Here is a 21,016-nt window from a genome sequence, read left to right as displayed (position 1 = left end):
GTTGTTGGGCCCTGTGGTTCAGATGTGTCATGGCATGTGATTTAGATGCTCTTTTCCAATCTGCTGTGCTTCATGTTCTCCCAGTTGCTCCAGGTATTTGTCAGTTCAGGTCATTCACCACCATGTGTAAATTTTTAATTAAAATAGTACTGTCTATGGCCAACCTGGGATATCTGTTTGACATGACCATACTCAGCACTTGGGAGGCAACTCTTGCTCACAAACTAGGTAGGAAAGCCCTAGGATGAGCTGCTTCTCTTTCTCTCTTTTGTTTCTAAGAGATGAATACCCCCACTCTCACACACCCACACCTACCCACTCCCCACCAGGGTGCCTTATTTCCTTCTCTCTATCGTAAATTCTTTTAAATTCTTTAAAAGCTTCTGCTTTTAGCCTTCTCCCTTATCTTTTACTTCATAATCGGATTCCTGCCAATAGGCTCACAAGCTTTTGGGTGATTTCTCGGGAACTTTGCTTCTGCCATGTATCACACTGTCTTAGGGCTAAGTGTCAGTTATTCCAATAGCTTCTTCATTTGGTCTTCCTTCTTGTCATATGGGTATCAGATATCTAATAGTTGTGGATGCTTCTGGCCTCTGCTGGCTGGTGGAGGGGAGAAGTCAGGACATGTTCCTGCAGCTTGTTCTGTTTCCTTGTGTGCTCATGTATGTAAACAGTGACATGCAAGTGCTGCGTGCCTGCAGCTCCTTCCTGGGAGCAGGTTAAGCTTGGACAGATCTCAAGTCAGAAATCACTACAGTTTTCTTTCCATAAAACCTGTATTTCCCATGCAGAACACTGAGATGAATATACCTTTCCAAGCTAATAAAAGTGACATGGGAGACTTTTGTGTCATGGTCTGGCTTCATTATTTAGCCATAACAGCCTTTCTGCCTCTCACTCTCATGGTGCATTTTGGTCTTCTTTCTTTTCTTATCAGCCTGTACAGACAGGATCTCATTGCTTCCATTTGGGATTGCCATAGGCCACAGTCAGCTCAGCTAAAGCTGCTGGCTGGGCTCTGCTCATTTGCTGTGTATTGTAATTGTTGCTGTTTTGTGCTTCACTCCTTTTGCATTTCTCACCATGCTGCATTAACATGAGTGCTTCTGCAACTGCCTTGATATGTTGACCCATTCCTTGGCTTCCTGCCATACTACATGAAATTCAAATTCTTCACTTGCCTATGCAAGAATCAATATAGCATCATTAAGCACATTTACCCTTTCCTGATTGTACCTCCTTTTTTTGTTTTGCTATTCCATTACAATTTGTATATACTACTTGCTTTGCTTTAACTTGTATTTGCATCTTTTGTCTTCTCTGAATATCAGAGAAGACAAAAGATGTGAAGATGCATGTACTAGAAATAACTTCTGCTTGCTTAGCCTTTCTCTTTTCTCTCCTGTTGTTAAGTTCTTGTTCCCTGTTAATAGCTGGGGTTGCCAGTCTGAGACCAAGGCAGAAGGAAATGATGATGTCAGTGCAAGGAATAGTCACTAAATCAGTGTAGAGCAAAATTTCAATGAGCTTCTGTCTCTGCTTAAAGCCTCAGGGCACTGTCGTAGAGGATAATTTAACCATTTTTTAATACTGACATAACTGAAGAGTTTTCTGAAGAGGCTTTTAGGAAGCTTGCAACTCTCCTGTAATTGGCTCATAAACTGGCTTAACTACTAATGGATTAATTCCTTGTCCTGTGAGAACAGGATGGCTGACACCCACTCTTTAGTCTGCTCTCTTTAGTACAGAGTACAGATGGTACTCTGTAAATGTGTGCTTTTAAAAGTCTTTTTTGGAGTGGGTATTAGAAAGCAAATGGGATGGTTTGAGCTGTAGTATGGAGGACACTTCCTATATTAATAGCAGAAAAAAAGATTGTTTTTAAACTTCTAAGAAATGTAGCTGTTTAGTGACATGAGAAATTTGCAGTTTATTTGAAGTAATACTGGTTTTAGGGATGCATGTGTGTTGATGGTATTTCTTCCTTCTATTTATTGAAGTAGGGTTTTTTGCATTAGATGTAGTTTTATTGTAATATCTGTAATAGGATTTGGTAAAATGGGGAAGTAGGGGCTGTGCTTATTAGCTTTCATTTGCTTTCTATATGTTATTTGTTGGCTTTGTATGAATATTTGTCCCTGTTTTGCTGTAAAATATCTTCAGTAAAATACCCGAGAAATAAATTTTTGCTTGAACTAAGACACTAGGAGTTAATTCCTTTTCCTTTGCTCTCTCAGAAGGAACCACCGTTGCCAGTCTTGTGTTAACAAGAGTTGTGTGTGTGTTTGACAGAAATTTTGTGCATACAGAGCTTTCCAGTTAAGACCAACAGTTGATCTGCATGCTGTATGAAGCTGCAAAAATTGTTGTAGGTCAGCTTGGGAAGGAATCTGTTCAGGGTAACACAGGTTTAAGAAAATGTTTAAATTTGTTGGACTATGATGATTTTCAACTGAACTGGAAATGGGGAAGAAAAAGTAGTGCTTACATGGGGTTGCAGCTGTAATCTCAGTTTCAAGGTTTCTATTGTGCTTTTGTCATTGAGGCTTTGGGGAGTATTCTGAAGAGGGAAAAAAACCAAAATAGTTGCCTGCACAGCCTAATCCTCAGATATCCTTAAGGTTGATCAAAATGGGAGTGGTTTTGAGTGTATAAATATATTTTGTATATAAATCTTTCAGAGTCAATGCCTCAAATGCTGTAAAAGTCTTTATTCTAAGGGAATACACATTAAGTAAATAGCTGGTCCAGGTGAAGTGCCATTTGTTTGAATGGGGCAGGATTTTATTTAGTGCCACAGACCTTTGTGGCAGAATGAGTTGCCATATGAAGGCAAAAGTAGCTCCAGTTAACTGTTAATCCTCTCACATGTTAAGGAGATGGTAAGTGTTTATTTTTGCTTTATAAGACAGAACTTGTTTGTTCACCAAAATAAACTCAAAAGGAAGGAGGGTATTATCTAGATAAGATAGGGTACTGCTGGAGTTCCTCAAGGAGAATGGTTTTCCTGGAGGGGCAGTGAGAGTGATGGGAGGCTACACTGGAGAGCAGCAGCGTGGATGAGGACTGGATAAAGACTCTGGTTTCAAGTTTGCTGGAGAGATGAAATAATGTTATGGGAAAATGTCTTGAAAAATCATGGTGATCAAGCAAGTACTGATGTATTTTGTTCAGTATGGCTTTATCTACTTGGACATTGTTCCATCCTTTCTTTTCCCTGGTTCATTCTGCCATGGTGGCATGGCCAGTGGTCGCCAGACACTACACAGTGCTGTAACATTTTGTGTCTGTGCGGGACATAACTTGAAGGTGAACCAGGGCACATCATTGCAGGCAGTTCCCAGGATGTGAGAACTGCTGTCAGAGGAAACTGGTCTGTTCCCAGTAAAAAACAACATTCAGGTGAGAAGAATACTAGGAAATCTTGTTTTGGTACAAATAGATCACTTCCAAAAGTCAAGGAATAGGGACTTTTGAAAAAATCTTTTATTGGAGCTCACTTACTGGGAGTGGGCATGATTCTTTGGCTTCAGATGATCATCCAGAGGACAAGGACTTGATTCAAAATGTATATTCCATATTCTTAGCCTCCTTATTCTCTGGAGACAGGGGCAAGTTAAAGTCAGAGTATGGATTGGTAAAGAAATTAAAGAAATTTTGAGAGGGTTGGGACATAATAATTGTAGTATTTTTGATGAAGAAGGCAGAGTAGAATTAAAAACCAGGATTGAGTAAACTGCAAAAATTTTGGTCTTACTCCAGAAGAAACTGGCCACTTCATCAGCCTCTTGACAAAAAAGGGTTGTGTGTGTATGTTCAATCCTCAGTGGACATTGAGTAGATTACTTTGTGGAAGTGCAGGGGAGGTACAAGGCTTGCCTGAAGGTGCACAAACAGATGTAGCATTTGGTCAGACTCAGCCCAGGATGCTGACTCTGAGTCTGTCTAGGACATGAAGAATGATGAGAGCAGTCATATAGTGACACACTCTCCTGGCCTCTGAAAATTTATGATTCAGGGAATTTCTGAGCTAGATGTGGCACCTTTCTGCTTTTTAGTGGTGAATGTACTTTGTCTGAATTACATTCACACAAAGCCCCTCTGAAATGTGATATATAACTGGTTTATTAAGGCTGTAATAAACAGCCTTAATAAAGGAGGCCTGGTTGCAGTGGAAGGTGTAAGTCAGTTCACTGGTCTGAGAGCAGCTGCCATGTGCCCACCCAGGTGTGAGGCTGGCCAAGGTGCACAGGAAAGTCCATCATGCAGCATTACAGCAAAGTTCCTCCTAAACCACTGAGAAAGCTCAGCTTGTGGCTCACCAAAAGAAAAGAGCATTCAGGAATGAACTGAACATTGCAAGGGACACCACCTCTTTGCTGTTAGACTAGGCAAAAAGACTGCACTGCTTTATTATGAAGTTAGAGTAATAGCCTTATTTAATGCTCCATGAGAAGCCCAGTCACAAGGAGAGACTATTTAGAGGTGTTCTGTTACCCCTGCAAGACAAAGTACTCAGGATAGCACATATGTTACAAGATGACCCTAGTGAGTAGAAAAGAAAAATTGGGAAGGGGAAAAAAAGAGACTGAGAGATCTAGAGAGACTTAAGAAGCTAAGTCATATACCCAGCTCTGGGAAATGTACTTTACTAAACAAGTACTTAGCATAAGCCAAAGATGCATTGTTTTGATGATAGTTCTGACAAATCTACCACAAGTTTGCTTTTAAGTTGGTACTTGCCTGGTCAGGCTTACCTCACAAAGTACTGAGTGTCCAAGTAATCATTAGATCACTAGAACAAGCAAGGAGGAAGTTTCTTGTCCTTAAAATGATGCAGAGCCTGAGTATGGCCAAAAAAATGTACATATGAGATGGAATGAAGTCTCAAGATAAAGAAATGAAAGCGAGGTAGAGAAAGTGAAGGCTAGAAATAGAGGAATGGTAAGATAGATGAGCAAACTTGCTAAGTATCTATATTGATCTCAGAAACCAAGCAATTAAAATATATGGTACAGTGATAGAAAACAATTGTACTGAAAAAATGATGTATTTATTTTCTCATGAGGAATCACAGTGAGAAACCAGTATATTTTGAGAAGGAGAATGGGAATGGTATGCTGGTCCCTGTCCTAAGCTGAAAGTGGGGAAACAACTGTGCCTGACTCGGTAGACTGGAGGTGATTTATTCTGGAAAAACAGTATAAATACCCATATGAGTTTTAAGAGCAGCCATGTCCCTTCTGGTTTCTTTTTTTCCTCTGTTTTTGCCTTGGTTGTCCATTCTGACACACAGGGAGGCTGATGACACATGTGCATCTTGAACTAATCACAAAGCCTGTAATTTCTAAACCATTTTTGGAGTCCAGGGCAGGAGCATGGAATGCCTGTGGGCTTGGATCATTCTGATGTTGCTCACCTGTGTTGAGGCTGATTTTGAGTATGTTTGTGTAGGGGCTGTGTCAGAGATTACAGCCTACAGTGCTGAGTTGGCAACCCAGAGGCAGAGGAAATGCCTGTACTGTCAGATATGAGCTACTTAGTCTTTGTTGAAAAATCTCTTTATTTTTTTCAAGATCTTCTGCTGCTGCCACCCTCATAGCTTCTGTAGACACAAGGGCATGCTTATGATATGTTTAGGGTTTTGAGGTTTTCTCTTACCCACTGGGAATTTTCCATAGCTTATTTACTCTTCTGAAGGTTTGGTCATGAACCACACTGAAAACTGAACTGCCTTGTTTCTTGAAACCTATTCATTTTATAAACCACAAGGAAAATACAGTGAGGCAGCTGCATTGAGTTTTCTCATATGACCCAGCACTAACCTGAGCTCTGCCCAGCCAGTCAAGCTGTGAGGGATGGCTCACTGCCCCAGCTGGGCTCCAGACAGCTAATGGTGAGAAATTACCAGTTGGGTAGACAAGATTCTGGCAGCCACCAGACTTCTTTTTCTCTGGGGTCTGATGAGTTGACTTGTAATTCTTGAATAATCTTGATTGGCAGGGTTTTGTTTTTGGTTTGTTTTTTTTTCATTATTCTAGTACACGTAAGTTAAGATAATTCTGCAGATGACCAGAGCAAGGGCATTTTATTTTTACTGGCTTTGTTCACTGCTTCCCCCTATGCCCCTCTTTCCCAAGATCATACCTTTGTTACACGTTCTTTTTCTTTTTCATTTAATCCAGATATGAACTGTCAGTCTAAATATCATGATGGCCTTGTGGCATAACTGAGATTCCATTTTATTGTCTCTGAGAAGCTGACATTTTGTTCTAGCTCTTTCCTTGCTTGCCAGGTAAAGCCAGTGTTTTGGTACCAGGCTGGGAGAGAGGAGCATTAATTGACTTAGCAACTTTCCCATGACTTGAAGAAAATGACTGTAACAAAAGCAGCCCTAACATTACAATATCCTGTAGCTAAGGAGAGTGTTCTAACATGACTCAAACAGACCTGTGCGTTGTTGAATTTTATTGTTTCTCCTCATAATGCTTGATAAGAAACAAGAACCAGAATGAATGTCTCTCCAAACACAGCCTTCCTTCCTCAGAATCTTACGTCTTCAGTCTTTTGCCTGATTTCTTCAACATTCTTAAACAATAACTGCTTTTAAATTACCTGAAAGGCTTGTGATGCAGTCTGTTGGTGTCTGTTTCCTGTTTTCCCACATTTTGTTTCTTTCAAGGTTGTTTTTGCTTTTTTTATTCCAGAAGCACACAAAGAAGCATCTTACTCTTAAATCATCATGACTGCGCAAGAACATCTGTGTATTTTGTTTTATTCTTTTTTTCCTTTTGTCTTTGCTTTTTCCCCAGAGAACAGAACTACCCTACTGTGTCAAGTGCCCCTCTAGTCTAGCCTAGTACTGATGCTCTCTGGTGTGTGATACTTCAAGTGGTGTGATTGCTCCAGTGTTGCACCCTTCCTGATCACCAAATTGGGATTTCCTGAGCTGAAGGAGGCTTCTGGACCATTAAGCTTTAATAGCTGCCTAGAAACCTATACTCCAGGAGTTTCTGTAGTGCTGATTTTAATCCACGTATTCTTTCAGCCTCCACAACTCCATGTGGAAGTTTTGCAGTTTCATTCTGTAGAAAAAGTCCTTCCTTTTGTTTATTTTTAAACCTTGTGTCTGGTGATTTTATTATGTGCCCCATAATTCTTATTTTGTGAGGAAATGTTCTTCACACCATTCATGATTTTGTAAGCTGTTTGTGGATGGATAACTTCTGTTTTCTGAGCTAGAGAGTACAGCCCTCTGAGAGCTATAAGTGGTTAGAAGCCATCTGTTGTTCTTCTCCATGTGTTTTGGAGAGCACACACAATTCAAATTATAGGTGCCCAGTGGTGTACACTGCTGTGTTCTGTCCATCCAGCTGATGATACTGCTTGCCTTTTTAACCATTGCTGATGATGGATGTGATAGCACAGGGCTACCCACAAGAAAAACCTTTGATTTTTCCGTGTGGCTATATTAGAATAGATCCTGTCATTGTCATGTGTATAGCTAGGATACACATATTTTTTGTTTGGATGAGTTCACACTTTTCATCATTCAAATTAATCTGTTATTTTTTTTGTTTGTTTTGTTTGTGTAGTGATTTGCAAACTCTGTATGTCCTCAAGTGTAGATTATGCTCTCTCTAGGATCACTTTGTATTTTCTGCAAACTCTGGAAAGAACTGCTTTTACTAAAACAGGAGTCATAGTCTCTCTGGCCACATGCTCTGACTGTTTAAATTGCACGTAGTTCTTCTCTTATGGATGGGAGCTCTCTTGGAATCCATTCATCAGCAGCAGAAAATTGGCTGATGGCTATAAAGCCTTTGAGTTACTGTTTCATTTTAAGGAACTTCCAGACTACTTTAAGGAAGCACTGGAGCCCAGGAGTTTGTTTTGACGCTGACACTTGGTGTACAATTGTTCTGTTAGATAGGAATGTGTTCAAGCCATATCTGCCATCCTAAAATAATTACCAGTAGTCCTGCTGTAGCTCACTGGCCAAGTGTTTCTGCTGTGAATGTCTTTACACACTTTACTAGTGTAAAGACCACTGTAAGGAAAGTGGTCTGTCCTTAACTTGTAAGAAAATCAAGCTGCACCTGCCTCTCCAGAAGAACTTTCTGCTGGTACTTACTGGTTTTCTCCTGCACTGACAGATACTCTGTCAGAAGGCTACAGTGTAAAATTCCCCATAATGTTCTTTCTGTTCACATCTGCCCCTTTGAAATGTAAAAAGTGACATCTCCCTTACAATTTTGAGTATTTGTATTATATGTGCAAAAAAAGCTTATTCTACACTTTCTCTGTAAGGTAAGCTAGGTGAATTTGGAGTAGGATTTGATTGCTTGAAAACAAGCATCTGGTCTATTTATGAGGCCTCTGAGAGATGTGGAGCTGTCAAATTTAAGTGTTTCATGGGTACCTCCTGCCTCTGAGAAGCAGATCAAGGGATAGTGGAAGAAACTAAGTAATCTCAAATGGCACTGTATGCATTGTATTGAGACAGCCATATCATGTGTTTTGTGTGTTGCTTGATGCTGAGGGTTCCTGACACTTACACCATGGATTTCCAGCTGGTGCTGGGATAGAATTTGTGGCTTGAATTTCACTGTTTGTGTTGTAGCACTCTGTAATATCAGATTTGTGCTTAAACTAGGTGGCTTCAGTGGCTTCTAGATTCTGTCTGTGGATGGTAAACTTGTAGTGAAATAATAAAAGTCCAGCACATGGCCTGTGCAATCCAGGCTTTTCCTAGCTCTCTCTGTTGTTTTGATCTATGATTCCACTTGCATATCCAGAACACAGAACATGCTTTTGTACAAGTGTGAGTGAATTAGCAATGAGGAGTTGACCAGGTTAGGGCTGTGCAACTGAGAAGCTTGTGAGTGGTGCATTACTGGGGGCTGCCTGTACTGAAAGACAGCTACCCAGCCTTCATTCTGGGGGGCCATGGGTAGGACACTTCAGCTATCAATGTATTGTATCATTTCAGCTGCCAGTGTGTGCCCCTTAGTGTGGTGCTCAGTCTTCTTCTACTTGTGAACCTATCTAGATTGTACCTTCTCTGGTACAAAAATTATTCCTGTACTGATGCAGAATATTACTTCCTTTCTCCCTTTAAGGAGAATAAGTAATAATAGGCCTGTAGTTAAACTGTATTTAAAGTCTACACTATATGTAACCAAATAATGTGCCTTGTGGATGAAATTGTGGAGCACTATCTATTTTTCTCTGTTGCTCATCCTTATATTCTTTTGCATTGGTATTCCCATCACTGAAAACAGTACAATGGCTATTACTTTGCATCTGATGTTACAGCATCCAGAATTTTGCATGACACTTCACATTGCAGTGATAGTACTGCTCACTTGCCCAGAGAGCTTCGTGGTTTGTCTTTGCTGGAACTTTCCAGTTAAAGTTGTGCCAATACATCAGCCCAGGAGGTTACCTGTTGGAAGCAGAACTTGTTGCTGGAGAGAGAGTTCTGGAAACTGGCTTGTCTGTCTCTGTTTCCAGCTGCTGCTGCATTCCTCAGTAGGTTTTAACTTCTGAAACATGCAGCATTTTTTTCAGTTTTTGGGGGTAGTTGTATTGGATTTTTTCTTCTTCTTTTTTTCTTCCCCGAAAAGATGTTGAAATGAGAGTGCAAAAGTGCAGCTTTCCCACCACTGTGTGCAGCAAACCCCAATTTGTTCCATTTTTTCCTTCCAATGTCTGTTACTACTTGAGCGCAGAGCTGCTGAACATGGAGAAGGATGGCTGTATCATATGTCCTGGTCTGTAATTAACACAACTTTATAAATAAGCTTATGCCAATTTTTGCAAAAGCACTGAGGTCTTCATGAATGTTATTCTGAGAAATTATTTAACTGCTTCTGGGATCTGTCTGTGTGGAGTTTTTCTTACATTTCTCTTACAGAATAAATTCTGGTTATGTGTTTTGGTGAATAAGTTGTCACAGAATTTTAAAGTGCTGACAGCTCCCATCTTGACAGCAGACTCCTACTTCATGAACCTTAAATTGCTGTGCTTGCATAATAAGAATCCTTTGAGTTAAGGTTTCTCAGTAATTTAACAGTATTTTTGACCCTTATTAAAGTTAGTATTTAAGAATAAAATGTGTTGTCAAGTTCAAGTATAAATTAAATGTTTCTGCTTAGTGACATTTCAATTCCCTAGTGTAAAGTATTGTGAAAAAAACCCTTTAAAAATGCTTCACTTTTATTTTCACTCCAACCTCTTTCCATTTAATTAAAATATTTGTCTTAATTTTCTTCTTCTCTAGAGTTTTGGAGTGCCAAGGGCTGCCCATTGTGAACGGGCAATGTGATCCCTATGCCACCGTTACCTTAGCAGGACCCTCCAGGCAAGTATTGCACATTCAAGGGCTTCCATTTTATAAGGATGGTTTCTGTTTCCTTTGTCTATTAGAAATTCACTTTCTCCTGTGGACAGCTGGGAGTATTTAGACACTGCTAAAATGTGTTAAATGTTGGGGTGGGTGTGTGTATGAGCTACTGAATTATGCTAGAGTAAGTAATTTGAGACTTGTTTCAGTTTTGATTTATGTAAAGATCTGAATAATTTGAATATCTCAGAGTATATAATTTGTGGTTAGTCTTAATTTATGCATCTTCTCACCTCACAGTTGGAGGCCAGTTTTTGAGCAAATTCATTGCCTGATTTTGGGCAGGGTGGAAGAGAAATGTGAATATATCAACATCTTGCCGAGTATGCATGTTTGCTTGTGAATATTTAGAGTGTCTTCACTTTCAAGGTGTGACAAATTAATATGTATGTCAAAAACCCTCAATGGCTGAGTCCTGTAATTTGATATATGCAGACATAATATCATGGATAAAATTTGGAATGGGGTTTTAGTGATGAGATTCTGCATGATACCCTTCAGTTTAAATTTGGGATTCAATTTCCCCATCTGTTATAGAAAATTTCCTGTGCTGTTGGATGTCACTGTTTTGTTTTTTTTTCTGTTTATCTAGTAATCTTTTATGTCTGTGTCATTTTAGAAACAAAATAGCTCTGCTGTAACCTCAAAGAATCAGATTTGGTAGCATGGGTTATTAATGATGTTTTACAACAATTTATTGAAATTACTATAAATAAGAAGCATTCTTGACAAATATTTACCTTGCGTGCAGAGGACTCTTTGAGCCTGTCTGTATTCTGCATCTTTGTCTAGGTGTGTTGTGCCTTATCTCAATTAATGGACTTGTATATATGACTTGTACGCTTCATTTTAAGCCTGTGGCTTGCTTCAAATGACTGGCTGGTGACTGTTATTGAAACTGTAAGGAGACTGATTGACTAACTCTTTAATGTCTGAATTTACCTTTGTCTGCTTCCCCCAGTCTGAATAATGTATGACTTTTGATAATGTACTTCCTTCAGAATAAGGAGCATAGCCTTATCCTATTGCTATCTGGGTTTTGGTAGGGGGAGAAGGCTTGCTTCCTATCTCCAGCAAGCAGCATGCAGCTTATTCCCATTCACTGCTTTGTAATTGCTCAGTAATTGTGCTGCCTTAATCGCCTCCCGTTCTACATCCTGCTTCCCAGTCCCCTCCCAGCTGGGTTTATCAGTAAAGAGGCTGATTGGCAAGTGTGACTGATGAGATGGGGTTGGCAATCTGTCCTGGGTCCTGGAGGAGATTAGTGTCTCTTATCTCTCAGCTTCTCCTAGGAATAGTGGGATATTCTTAATCTGTACATCATTCTCCTCTCTGGATTTTCCAGTGCCTCTCATTTTAGAGTAGGAAAGCTGCTTTATTCAGCCGCAATTATGCAACGACAAGCATGAAAATTTCAACAAACATGCTGCTGTTTATTATGTGATTTGTACTTAGAGTCATCAGACTTCCTGACAGAAACTCTTTTTGTGCCTCTATTATAGATGGAAAAATATTTTATGCTGGTGGACATGCCCATTCAACTCACATGGGAAGTCTGGAGCAGCACTGGGAATTAGATTCAGCTTCCCTTGACCTCTGTGAAATACACAGGGTCCAGTGAATATAAGCAGTTACAAGCTGTCTAAGCAGCTTTAGTGCATGAGAAATGAATGATAGATTCTGGGATGAAATGATTAGTAGGTCAGTTTTCCACATGGCTGATGTGCCTCTCCATCTGCATCTGTTTTATCTATGCCTGCAGAGCTGTAGGGTAAGATTGGTGACACAGGACAGCACACAGCTTTTCTCTTGTAGGTAGTGAGAACAAATCAGGCATAGGTTCATAGCGTTTGGAAGCCATCACACAGCTGTTGGCTGGCCTGTGAGAAATGCATTGGCTGGCTTGAGCCCAGCAGTCAATGTCTGTTTTCTCCGAGGCAGGCACAGGCGGATGGCACGGCCCATAGGGGATGAATGGGCAGTGCAGAGCTTGGTCAGGCCTGCTCAGTGGTTGGGAGGAGGTCTGCCACGTCTTACACCTACAGGACAATAAAATAGAGACTTCTGCTCAGCCCTGGTCATCATCATTCCCCACTGTATTAACTAAGTGCTGCTGGTGCTGCAGGGAAAGGGATGCTCATACAGCAATAAAAATATTCTTACTGAAGAAACCATTCTGAGTTTTTTGATTGTCGCTGAAAAGCAGTGATTGATTTTTTAGACCAGAATTATAAAATATCACTCACAGAAATAGCTGTGCTAGTCTTTGTCTCCTGTGTTTTTAGAGTATAAGGAATTTTTGAGTCACATCAAGACTGAGACATCCTCCAAGCGTTGCTGCTCAGACCCCCATTCTTGCCAGTTTGTACAGATAAAAGATTCTATGTCAAGCAAGTGATAGAGTAAGGGTTCAAGGAGTAGTGTTTAAAATAGGATAACAAAATGTAATTACCACCACTTTAGAGAAATAGGAATGCATTGAATCTCTCTCTTCAGTGTGTGCAAGTGTCTGTGCCTTGCTGTGCTGGAGCCACATGGCATTCCAGTTTTATGAGATAAATCAAGTGGCTGGCTATTTCCTCTTCAGTGGCTCTGTTCTAGGATCACACTTCTACTAATGTTGTTTCTTACCCTTTTTTTTCTGTTTTTGTTTCCTTAATTCAGATCAGAAGCCAAAAAGACTAAAGTTAAAAAGAAGACCAACAATCCACATTTTGATGAAGTGTTTTATTTTGAGGTTGGTATTTCAAAGGAGCGGGTGATAAGCTGAAATACTATACTGTGGATAGTTGGCACGGCATCCTGCTGCATGTTGTGCCAGCTGTCATCTTTGAAGACTGTTTCAAAGCATGGTGTGGGGGAAAGAAGTACCCGGGCTCAGACTGGCTGTCTGCTGAAGGAGCAGTATCCTGCTTTCACCTCTGCTGCTCTGTAGGAAAAGCTTCAAGTTGGGCACTTCTGAGCAACAGGCTTTACATTTAATTACAACTCACCCCATGAGAGTTTTGAAAAAAAGCACATTTAAAAATTAGCTCAAAAAACCTGAACAAACCACACACTCAAAGAAATGACATTTTTTCTTAGTCTATGTTTTTATAGCTGCTCCACCCTGTCTTTCCCTGTCACTGGGAGGAAGGTTATCTCCTTAGGAATACTGAAAACTGTAGAGGAAAAATACACTTAAACTGGTTGTTCTGGCTGTCTACCAGTCTGCTGCAATACTAGTGCCTTTTCTCCAAGTGGGTAAAACCTCTATAGCTTTATTTAATACAGAGCATTTTCAACAAGTCCAGTTAAGATAAAGTATAACTTCTATGAAAGTCCTCATTTTGGTTCTTTCTGGCAAGAGTAACTCTAATTGTGGTGTGTCCATACCTATATGTGCATGTGTTTATAATTTAGATTTCTCTTGAAACTTTTCATTTTGTCTTCTAAAGTATGTGTATCATTCTCTTTTTCTCTTGGCTATCATAGTCCTGGTCTATGCTTGACTGTTCTATTTCAGTAGACACCTCAAGAAAGTATCTGTAATTATGAAGTTGATGGAAAAAAAAGCTAGAGTAGCACAGTGCAGCTGGCGTGGATTGAAAAGCCCTTTCTGCTCATATGGCTTGCATCTTTCAGGTCACATTTGCATTAGTAATTGTTGCTGGCATAGGGATGGCACCTAGGGATGGGGTTTCTCATATCAGTTCTGGGCCACAGCCACATCAGGAAGGGAAGCTGGGGAGAGAGGAGCCAGACAAGTGCTGTTTCACTGTGCAGATCTGAAGTGTACATGTCATTGTTGGCATTGCTGTCTTCCCTCTCCTGCAAACCACCATCTTTGCCTAGAAGCCAGTAGTTGTACTGACCAATCTAAAGTCTGTCATACCAGCAGAAATGTGCTCTTGTTGATGTAATGTGTAAAGGAACAGATTTAGCAAGTTCCTGATTGGTAGGAGGACTTTCTGTAGTGTCTGAGGGGCTGGAAGCCATGAGGGTAGGCCAGGACAGCTTTCTAAGGTGACCTTTGCTAACCCAGCACATCTCGTCCTAGGATACAGCTGCCCTGCTCGCAGCGAGCTTGTGTGCCTGGTTCCTGGCTCCATGAGGCTCTGTGGAGTTGCTGCCTTGGCACAGTTAGAGGGGCAGAGGTTCTGTGAGACAAGTGTTGAAACTGCACTGAGGTGTCTGTGTGTTTACCCAGGATTTCAGTCCCTCACCTGGCCCAAAACTGTGGTCTTTGGCAGTGATATGAGAGTGATGCTATATGTAAGTAAACCAAGATGGGCTTCCTTATTTTAACATAGGCAGTTCTGGAGGAGCCTGTCAGTGAGAACTTTTGAATGAGAATGTAGTCCAGGAATTCACACTGTAAGCCACAAAAACTTTACCTGATTCCTCATCCTTCTGTGTGCTGCAGAAACAGTGAATGTTTGGTATTTAAACACTGAACTTGGCAGGTGGTGCCATGCTGGGAGAGGAAGGAGAGAAACAAAGCATATTCCAGCTGGAGTTGAGAGAGAGGGGGCTGGGGGCTTGCTTAGCTTGCCTTTGTGTGAGAGCTGTGTTGTGTGCAAGTACCAGCAAAAGTAAAACCTGAACTCAAGCCCATGCCCCAGTTGTTCTGCTAACTCAGAGCAAAATGAATTCTGTGCTGGTAAGAGCAGAGCTTGGGAAATGACTGAATCAGCCAGAGTTCTGAAATATAAACATCCCTCTGCAGACAGAGCCATCATGGATTTATGTCATTTTGAGAGTGGTTAGTACAAATCAGGCTAAACGTCTTCAAGGAACAAGGTTCAGTAGAACTGCTTTGACTGGGAAATACATTCACTAATGAGACACGGGCAGACCTGTGGCTGGTGCATGCAAAGGAAGTGCTCCAATTCCTGTGGAGCTGAGAGATTCATGCTGTTGACAGCGGTGTCACTTTCTGCTTCTGAACAGCTTCATCAGCTTTTCTGCAGCCTGCTAGCACAGTGATTGTCCAAGCCTCCAAGGAAGAAGCTGATCTGTAAAAGACAGTGAATGGGTGCTTTCCTCTCTACAACCAAAAAGTTACACAGATTTAATTTGCTAAATGAAAGATAGCTTATTGTTGGTTTGGGAAATAGAAAGGCTTATTTGAGGGGTGTGGTGACTGAAACTTGCACCTGGTAGTTAGGAGCCCTTTTCACCACTGCTTCAGCTGCTGCGTGGTGTGGAGCTGAGTGTGCAGCTACAGGAAGATGGTCCTCTTACAGGAATTCAAGAAGGAAGTGCTGGGGACCTGTTTGTAAACTTGCATGTGCTGAAAACAAACTGAGCAGCTGATAAATGGCCTTTTTCCAGATGAAAAGATCAGCACAGCAGAGTTATGCCCCCTTTATTGTGCAGTGTTAGGGGTCAGCTACTTTAGCACTGTGGACTGGGAGGTTCCTCATCTCCAGTTCCATACAGCTATCCCTTTTGGAATACCACTCTTGAGCAGTATTGATGTGCACACTAAGTAGTCGTGTGGGTGAACAGAGAGATGTCAAACATGCAGATTCCAGCAGAACTTCTGAGAAAGTGTTTACTTAGAAGGGACATGCCATAAGTTACACCTATGCTACAGCTCTTTGTGACAACTCCTGTGTTACAGATAGAAGGAGACTTAAAAGTTTGTTCCATTATTAAAAATTGCACTGTAGTAGAAACTGCCATTTGCAGGCCTGTAGGATGCTGTGCAGAAACAGTGGAGTGTTTGCAAGGCTAGGGTGAGGAAACTTCTGTTTAACTGCTGAAGTTGTAGACTGTATTTAAATCCACTGTGCTTTTGGGCTTACCAGGTACATTTGATTCCCTTAGTCTGGGGCATTTGGTCTCCAGTGCTGCTGGTAGTATCTTCTAGTTCTTGTGCATCACTTGGAAAATGTTGCCTGCCTCACACATGCACATATAAAAAGGCTCTGAGTGTCCTCTGCCAAAGATTGTTTTCCGGTTCCTCTCCACTTGGGCAGCTGTATCATTGCCTCCCTCAGTTGCCATTTGGGTCTCATGTACAGTACAAAACCAAATAGTCAAGTTTACAATAAAAGCCAGTTTTTGTGGGTGGGGAGTATTAAGCCACAAGCATATTCGAACATACAATAAAGTTCAGCTTCTATGTGCAACCAAGAGCTGAACCCACACATCATCATACACCCTTGCATTTGATCAGTTCCTGCTGTGGTTTCAGCTGGGTGGGGTAGCCTTTTTCTTAAGTTTCTGACGCACTATGCAAAAATACAACCACCAAAGTGTTCTTACAGTCATGGTAGAAAATTTTAAGACATGTTTGTACAAAGACGTTCTATGCTAATGCTCTATAGTTTTTTCCTTTTTTCTTTGCCTGTGCTTTCCAGTTAATCAGTCTTGCAAAGATGGTTGGTGAACTGTGCAGCTGCTTCTATATTCTGATATGCATAGCACAGGCTAGGGTCTCTTGGTCTGCTTGGTATTTGTTGTATGGGCAAGTTAAATTCACTTCCAGGATATCAAGACAGGAAGAACTTCCTAATTTTAATTGGATACACTGCAAAATGTTTTTAAGGGTGGTTGTGGTTCCTCCCCCGTGCTCTGCAAAGTGCCTCAGGGCATCTGTTGTACAGCTGTATTTAAAACAAATATTAATTGCCTTTTTCTTTCCCTGAATGGATTATGAAAGTGGTACTCCTTTCAGTGGTATCTTTCTGTTGTCAGTGTAAACTTAAAAGTGCTGTAGTAATGTTAAAGATGGTCTTTCTCTGTAAAAAAAAGTATGGACTATCTGCTTACTTTGGAAATGATTGTGTAACCACCACTTTATAGTCAGTAATCTGTTTAGTCAACGTGTTTATTTACTTGCATGAATGTTTTCCGTATCAGGACTGAAGTCACTGCTGGTAGCAAAATACCGTGCTTTTCCAAAGCTTTGTGAAAGTTACATCAGACTGTGTTTGTATCAGATCAAGCTGCTAAAAGTTTCCTCCTTTTTATTAGGTTACAAGACCCAGTAGCTACAACAAGAAATCCCATTTTGACATTGAAGATGTAGATGAAGTGGACAAAATGGAGATTAGGTAATAAAAAACACATAATTAGCACAATATTGTGTCTTCCAGAGTTGTGTAACTTTGTTGTGGACTCTGTTTACAAAGTGGCAAGCATGGTTTTTCTGTTGATATATCAAGATGAGTTTTTGTCACTGTATCTGTATGTTTATTTACCTCTACTGTCCTGTAGATTCTATCTTGAATATGTGTGCAGGAACTGATATGCAGTTGTCATTAAGCACAGCCTGTTGTGTCTGGGCTCTCCTTTCTTTCTTCCCTCAGTTTCCCAGGACAGCCCAGAGGCTCTGTGATACTCTAAGTTACAGAGTATATTTTCTTTTGTCAATCAATTTTAGCAACCTCTTCCCTGAAAGGACACTCTTGAACTCAGAAGAGTTTTTCTGGGCCAGAGACAGTTTCTCATCTCTTTTGCCTTCCAACTTTAACCCTTTATTGCAATATTTGATGTGATAAAAGTGAAATCGGTTGCACAGGAAAAAAGCAATTCTGATTTCACAGCCAAACAATCCCACCCTGTGCCACCCTCTCAGTGCTATTCTAAAACCTGCTGAGGCCAGTCAACATTGTCTGTGGGGACAGCTGAGTATAAAGAGGGGTGAGAAAACAATAGAAGGGGCAAAACTTGAAAGTGTCACATGCATCTTACCATCAAGTACTATTGGAACTTGGAGGCTTGTGCCATCTGGTGATCTGTATGCACAGTAAATGAATACTGCTATTTCTGCATCAGGTGGTGAGAAATTCCCTCTCCTTTATGTTAGTATTTGCAGAAAGAACAGTAGCACTGCCTCCCTCCCTATATATTCTCACTAGAGAGGCAGTGAGGTGTCTCCCAGAAAGGTCCATAGTTCCTTCAGAATCACAGCTGGCTATAAGGAAGGGAGGGGAGACCAGGAAAGGGGAACAATACTTGCTCCCAGCAAGCAAAACACATCTGTGTTCATGAATGGATGGAGGGCTGTTCTGATGTGACAGCTGCTGGTTCATGTAGCCTGTCAATGCAGTGTCACAGCACTAGAGGAGCATTAATAGATTTGTGTTTGCCATGGCTCTGAGGCAGGAAAGGGAAGCTATTCATATGCGAGAGAACATTTGCGTCAGGCAGTGCAAGGGTAGCTGGTTTAGGGGCAACCCACAGCTGGCTCATGGGAGCAAAAGCAAAGGCCCAGGTGCAGAGCTGAGCTGCTTTGGTGGTGTTGGTGTTGCAGCACAGCAGGTGACCTAGCATAGACTGTATTTCTGCAAAGCTTTGCACTGTGTAGGCTGATATGAAGTAACATGCTCCATATTCCATGGGATGTATGTGGTGAGCTGGGCAACTACACCATGGCTCAGAAGGACCAGTCTAGTCTTTATAACCATGATACCCAGCCATGCACTGATTTTAAATCAAAGCTAGGATTCTCTGACAGATTTTTTGATAGTTTTGAAGGAGATGCTAGACATTGGTGTACAGCAGTTGCATATTGCTTAATTGCTTATTTCAATTGTTCTTATTTTATACTGCTGGTACAGTTGTTTTCTTGCTAAGTATATTTTCTGGACAAATAACTCGTCTGCAGCAATAATGTATATGGAACTGAGCTTCAGAAAAGTCTGGCGTTCTGAAAACCGATGTAGCACTGGTTACATATTGCTTAACATTTCAATGATTCTTATTTTATAGTGTTGGACTAAATTAAATTATACAGTTGTTTTACTTGCTAAGTATATTTTCTGGACAAATGACTCGTCTGCAGCAATAAAGTATATGGAACTGAGCTTCAGAAAAGTCTGTCGTTCTGAAAACTGATGTAGCACAGTGTGGTACAGATGAGTAGTTTAAGAGGAAGCTTGCAAAATAGTTGGGAAAAGATTAAGCACTTAAATAACAGGCAAAAGCAGATAAAGTGTCGGTCTTGGTTGGGCAAATTTTCCTTAGAGCTTTTGTCCCCTGTGGGACAGTGTGTTTTTGTTTCCATCTTGGGTTCCCCTTCCACCCCCACTTACTTCCTCCACTCTGTTTAATGAGAGTTAGATTGCCCCTGGGCCCTCTGGACAGATCATACAATTTATGGGTTTGGGGATTTGTTTTCTTTTTCTCTCCTGAGAAAGATACAATTCCACAGGGTAAAGAGGAAACTTAGTCTCTCATGGTTTCTCTCTAAAGCTATGAAAAGTTTTCTCTTTTTGAGTGGGTGTAGGAAGTTGTAGGCAGGGCATATCAACACTTGGGGACCAGATGTTCTGGTGAATTCATTGTTTCTCCTCCCCCTCTCTCCTGTTTGTTTCTTTCTGTGACTACAATCTGACCAGTTTCAGAATAACACTTGTCATAATTTTGCCTTCTAAAAATCTTGGGAAACGGTGATCTTTTAGACTCTGAGATCTGTGTATTAACATTTTTAATAAGTTCTGTTTATTCTTTGTACTCCAAGAGCACAAGCCAATAACTTCAGAATTTGCATGCCTGCTTTGCTTACTGTGTAGTGTGAGATCTACTTTGAATCTTTAGTTCCTCTTGTACAGATCCTTTGCACTGTTTTTTTTTTCCTGTAACTTTGGGAAAATCCTTTAGCTGTCTCTGTTTGAAAGTGATATTGCTAGTTGGCATCTTAAATGAGTTTGGATAAACTAGAAACCAGTAGCCTGTAAATACTTGGTAAACTGTATGTTTGACTGTGTAAATAGGCTTAAAGATTCCTCTCCTCCTGAAGCTGCTTTTTAGCTGTGTGAACTGGTTTGCAAGATAGTAACCCATCAAATATGGAGAAAGGAGAGAGAAGGTCGAATTTTCAAAGAAGTTTTTTTCCTTTTGGAGAGTTCTTGCCCAGCAGAAATACTGTCCAAATTATCAGAGTCTAAAGAACTTTACCTAGCAGGCATGCAGTGTGAGCTGATGGTGTGTCTAGTGTATGACAGCTGATGCAGGAAACACTGTTGAGAGATACAAGGCTCAGAGGATTTAAAAGTAACACGTTCTGTGCTTGCATAAGATAGGATAAACCTTTAACAGAACTGTCAACATCTGTTCCTTGGCCAGTCTGCTGTGACTTGCTTGGCACCAGGAGGGTTGTGTAAATACATCCACAACTGGATGACTTTGCACCTTATCAAAGTTGCTCTTCTAAAACTTGTTATTAGTTGAAAACCTGAATTTCTTTCCATGTACTGTCTTTCCCCCCAAAAGTTTAAGGCACATTCAAGCTGTCACTTAGCTGCAAAATAGTCAGCTGATCTTGTTTTTAAATAAAAATAGCTGTTAGAGAAGACATTGAAATGCATACAGAAACAAATGCCCTGGAGTTTGAAACCCTTGCCTCAAGGTGCGTATGGTAGAGTTTACGTACATGCTGGGTTGGACACCAGTACTTCTGCTTTGAATCTCAGGGCAGTTGTTTTCCATCCAGATGTTGAAAAACATATGAAAGGCATGAAAGGATCATCTACAGATAGATACCAGAACTTCCCAAATGTGAGGGACTGAGTGCCAAAATTTGTGTAAGCTTCAGCCAGTACACAGATTCTACCAAATGGTAGAACTATCCTTCAGCTTTGAATAACTCTACAGGACTAGTTTAGCTGC

At 40.8% G+C, this 21,016-nt stretch overlaps 1 protein-coding gene across 3 annotated transcripts in view; it reads left to right on the top strand.

Moving 5' to 3' along the window:
* Positions 1-21,016, top strand: part of RASA3 (RAS p21 protein activator 3) — a 134,605-nt gene that overhangs the window by 90,094 nt on the left and 23,495 nt on the right. For all 3 annotated transcript variants that reach the window (XM_039714331.1, XM_039714330.1, XM_039714329.1), the window contains 3 exons: positions 10,289-10,369; positions 13,076-13,148; positions 17,378-17,457. In XM_039714331.1, coding sequence (XP_039570265.1) covers positions 10,289-10,369; positions 13,076-13,148; positions 17,378-17,457 — 234 coding nt within the window. The remainder of the gene's footprint in view (positions 1-10,288; positions 10,370-13,075; positions 13,149-17,377; positions 17,458-21,016) is intronic.

The sequence above is a fragment of the Passer montanus genome, unplaced genomic scaffold (assembly GCF_014805655.1).
Source record: "Passer montanus isolate IOZ18808 unplaced genomic scaffold, ASM1480565v1 scaffold3, whole genome shotgun sequence".
In the NCBI taxonomy this organism is placed as follows: Eukaryota; Metazoa; Chordata; class Aves; order Passeriformes; family Passeridae; genus Passer; species Passer montanus.
This window is presented reverse-complemented; position numbering and strand designations above follow the sequence as displayed.